General features: G+C 42.1%; 1 protein-coding gene across 6 annotated transcripts in view; it reads left to right on the top strand.

Moving 5' to 3' along the window:
• LOC102681021 (teneurin-a) overlaps positions 1-3157 on the top strand; it is a 401303-nt gene that overhangs the window by 169718 nt on the left and 228428 nt on the right. The window contains exon 1 of one of the 6 annotated variants that reach the window (XM_006614783.2): positions 28-802. The exons of the other annotated variants lie outside the window; for them this stretch is intronic. Within the exon in view, the coding sequence (XP_006614846.1) occupies positions 763-802 (40 nt within the window). The 5' untranslated portion in view covers positions 28-762. Of the gene's footprint in view, positions 1-27; positions 803-3157 lie in introns of those variants that run through there. 6 annotated transcript variants of the gene reach the window in all.

Here is a 3157-nt window from a genome sequence, read left to right as displayed (position 1 = left end):
CTCTGTCCCTCTCTCGTTCACACGTCCCGCCGGCTCGGCCACGCGAGCGATCGCCACCTGGCCGAGTGTTACGTGCGTGTACAGCATCCCAAGCCTTCCCTCATAACCTTAAAGTTTCGAAACGACCGTTCGTGTATTCGGGAGTGTTTTTTCACGATTTGTAACTGTGAACGAATGATACAATGTTTCTGTTATGTTGCGTGTAACCGTAAATAGTGCCGTCGGTAAAGTGGCTGCCTCTTCGATAGATCTGTCAACTTGACAGCTACGTTGAAAATTATTAGGCGCGTCGTACGCGGAACAAGGCGTGCCTTGGCGGGATCGTGACGATTTATCGTCGAGGAAGCATCGAGGATTATATTATGCTTGTCCTCGATTTGTCTATGTGAACTATGGGACGAAAGGTGAAAGGTAAACGACCGTCGTTTCGTTTGACGATGGTCGTGTGACTTGTTTACGTGTTTTTGTTACGTACAGGTGTATAGTGGATTTATATTTCGAATTTGTTCGCGAGAGATCTATGGTTTTTTGAGGGGGATAAAGTGTTCGGTTTATGAGGATTCGGATAAAGAGCTATATCGTTTGGAAACGGACTATATACTGTGCAGGAAGTGGCGAATAGGCGATCTCGCGACTGTTTGAGATGGAAGTGAGTAATAGCAGAGTAAAGTGACCGCTGTATTGGTCGTGATGATCATCGTACGGCCATAAACTGTCGCCTGAGTGATTCAATTGCTACCGCAAGCCGACCCAGCAGCAACGATGCATCACTATTATACGCAAGAAGACATAGATCGTGTTGGTAAGCGAGGGGTTTGGGTTTGGTTAATGTTCACTCGTTTGTCCTCTAAGTCATGCTTTAAATTTAACGATTTAATTTAATAAGAGGGGGAAAAATAGCTGCGCAATATCATTTTATTTAGATGGAAATTTTATTGCTGAAATTAATAACAATATTTCCAAATTGCTTTTAACTTATTCCTCAAAAATAAGAAAAGCAAATAAGATAATTGTTTAAAATCCATTATTTATATTTTAAAATAAAAATCAAATCTCTGTACAAATTAAACAACTTCAAAAGCTATTCGACATCAACAAGTTCGTAATTATCAAGTGATCGGTGTTCTCTGATCGATGAAACGAGGTCAGGTCAACAGGTCCACTTTTAACTTTGACCTAAAACTTCACCTGTTAAAGGTGATACGGGGAAGCAACAGACACGCCACCGAAACACCAGCGCGGAGATAGGCGGTGTCGCTAATTATTCGACGAAAAAAAGCGCCGCCTGGAGGATTGTATACGATTACAAAGTTTGTCGACCAACTCCTTAAGCGATCCACGTCGGCGACATCGATGATTTACAATGCAAATGTCGGGTGGCGCGTAACTTGGTAGAATTATCGGTCAAATCGCAAATTTCATCGGGCCTGGTTCCAGCTGTAAATTGTTCGTTCGCGTATTTACACGGAATTAAAGCTGCTCCTTCGAGACCGCTCAAATTACCTTATGACGTCATCTAATTTGCCGAGTTACACCACGCCAGATGTATCGCGGTAAATGCGATTGCCGTAGTTTTAGCTGCTTGCGATTATGAACTCGGAATATATAATAGACGTTGCGGTAATTGTTGATAGTAATAATACATATAGGAAGATTATGAATTAATTTGATGAATTCGAAAATATTAGAAAACCTTACATGCACTTTTAATATCTCTATAAAATTATACTTAAATTATTTTTGAATTTTAAGAATATATGATATTCGTAGAAATGATAGAAATTTATAATTCGATTCACTGTAGTAGCTCTAATATTTTCATTGCTGATTATTGGTCCAAAGTCACGTGACTCAAGATGGCAATTGTCGACGAAATTTAAAGTTTTTGATCAGGTTAAGAAAACATATTATAGTTATAGAAAAATTTTTCTTTTTAGACGAAATAAGGAAATATTATTCGTTGAATAATCGTATATTCTGAATTATCATTAAATATCCATTTCCAAATATGAAAAAAAGTTTCCACAAAAATATAAAAAAAATTATTGAAAGATCTAGATTTCAAAGCGACGAATTCCTCTAACATTTTCATCACGATTCTTTTCTTTGTTTTTTTTTTTCAACCCTACACGGGGTGAAAACACGCGTGCGGTATTCTTAACATTAACGCGCCTATTTGGGAAATGTATGCAGGTTAGATCCCAGGCGTACCGGCTACCCCTTGTTCCCCGGATTATATTAGGTCCTTCAGGCTTTCCGCGCGAGTCTCCAACGGAATATAAATTGGCTTGGATACGATAGCGGCGAAATGAAGGAATGGAATAAAATTTGAACGTCTTTCCGCGACGAGCGCATCGATTTCGCCTTTCGATGGAAAAATAAAAGATTCGTGCTAGCCTGTTTGATAATTCCAGGCAAATGAATCTTCTCGAATTTATCGAGATACCCTGACATTTATTGGAAAAATTTTCAAAAGTAACACGCAGATATTACCCTCCATTTTGTTCTAATTTCTTAAACGATCCTCAACGATACAATTTTTCCTTCAACTTACCTTACCATTCTACCATCCTTCCTACCTTTTGCTCCACTTATCCAGCCACCCCTCATCCACTCCACGCAACCTACAAACTCTTACCTTATCAACTACTACTCCAAATCCTACGCTGCCCCACTGATCCCCCCACCCAGTGACACCCAGGAACGAGACTTCGCCCGAAATCCCACCCATTACAAACAATCCACCGATTGTAGCCGCGCCCGCGTGTTCACAATCCAGCAGAGCGCGGTCACGTGGGTGCGCCACTTGACTCCTTTATTCGATCCGTGTAAAAAGAAATGTGGACGGGTGGACGGGACGCGTCTAGGTTGGGACAATAAGAAATGGAGAAGCGGGCGGAGGACACGCCATCTCATTGTTCGCGGCACGGTGGTGGTCGTCGCACGTACGCGTTCCCCGTAACGCATTCTGCTTTAAGGCCACCCTGCTCGTAAGCAAATTAGAATGGCGCACGTGGCTCGCATAAGTCGGCTTCGTGTCTGCCGTGCTCCGTCGTGTGGGGCCTCTGGGCGTCGAGCTGGATTTGTAAGGCCACCTTCTCTCTCTCTCTCTTCCTTTCTCTTCCTCCCTCCCCCTCCACCAACGGGCTTTTCTGCC

Source organism: Apis dorsata, unplaced genomic scaffold (assembly GCF_000469605.1).
Source record: "Apis dorsata unplaced genomic scaffold, Apis dorsata 1.3 scaffold_197, whole genome shotgun sequence".
NCBI classification, from domain to species: Eukaryota; Metazoa; Arthropoda; class Insecta; order Hymenoptera; family Apidae; genus Apis; species Apis dorsata.
This window is presented reverse-complemented; position numbering and strand designations above follow the sequence as displayed.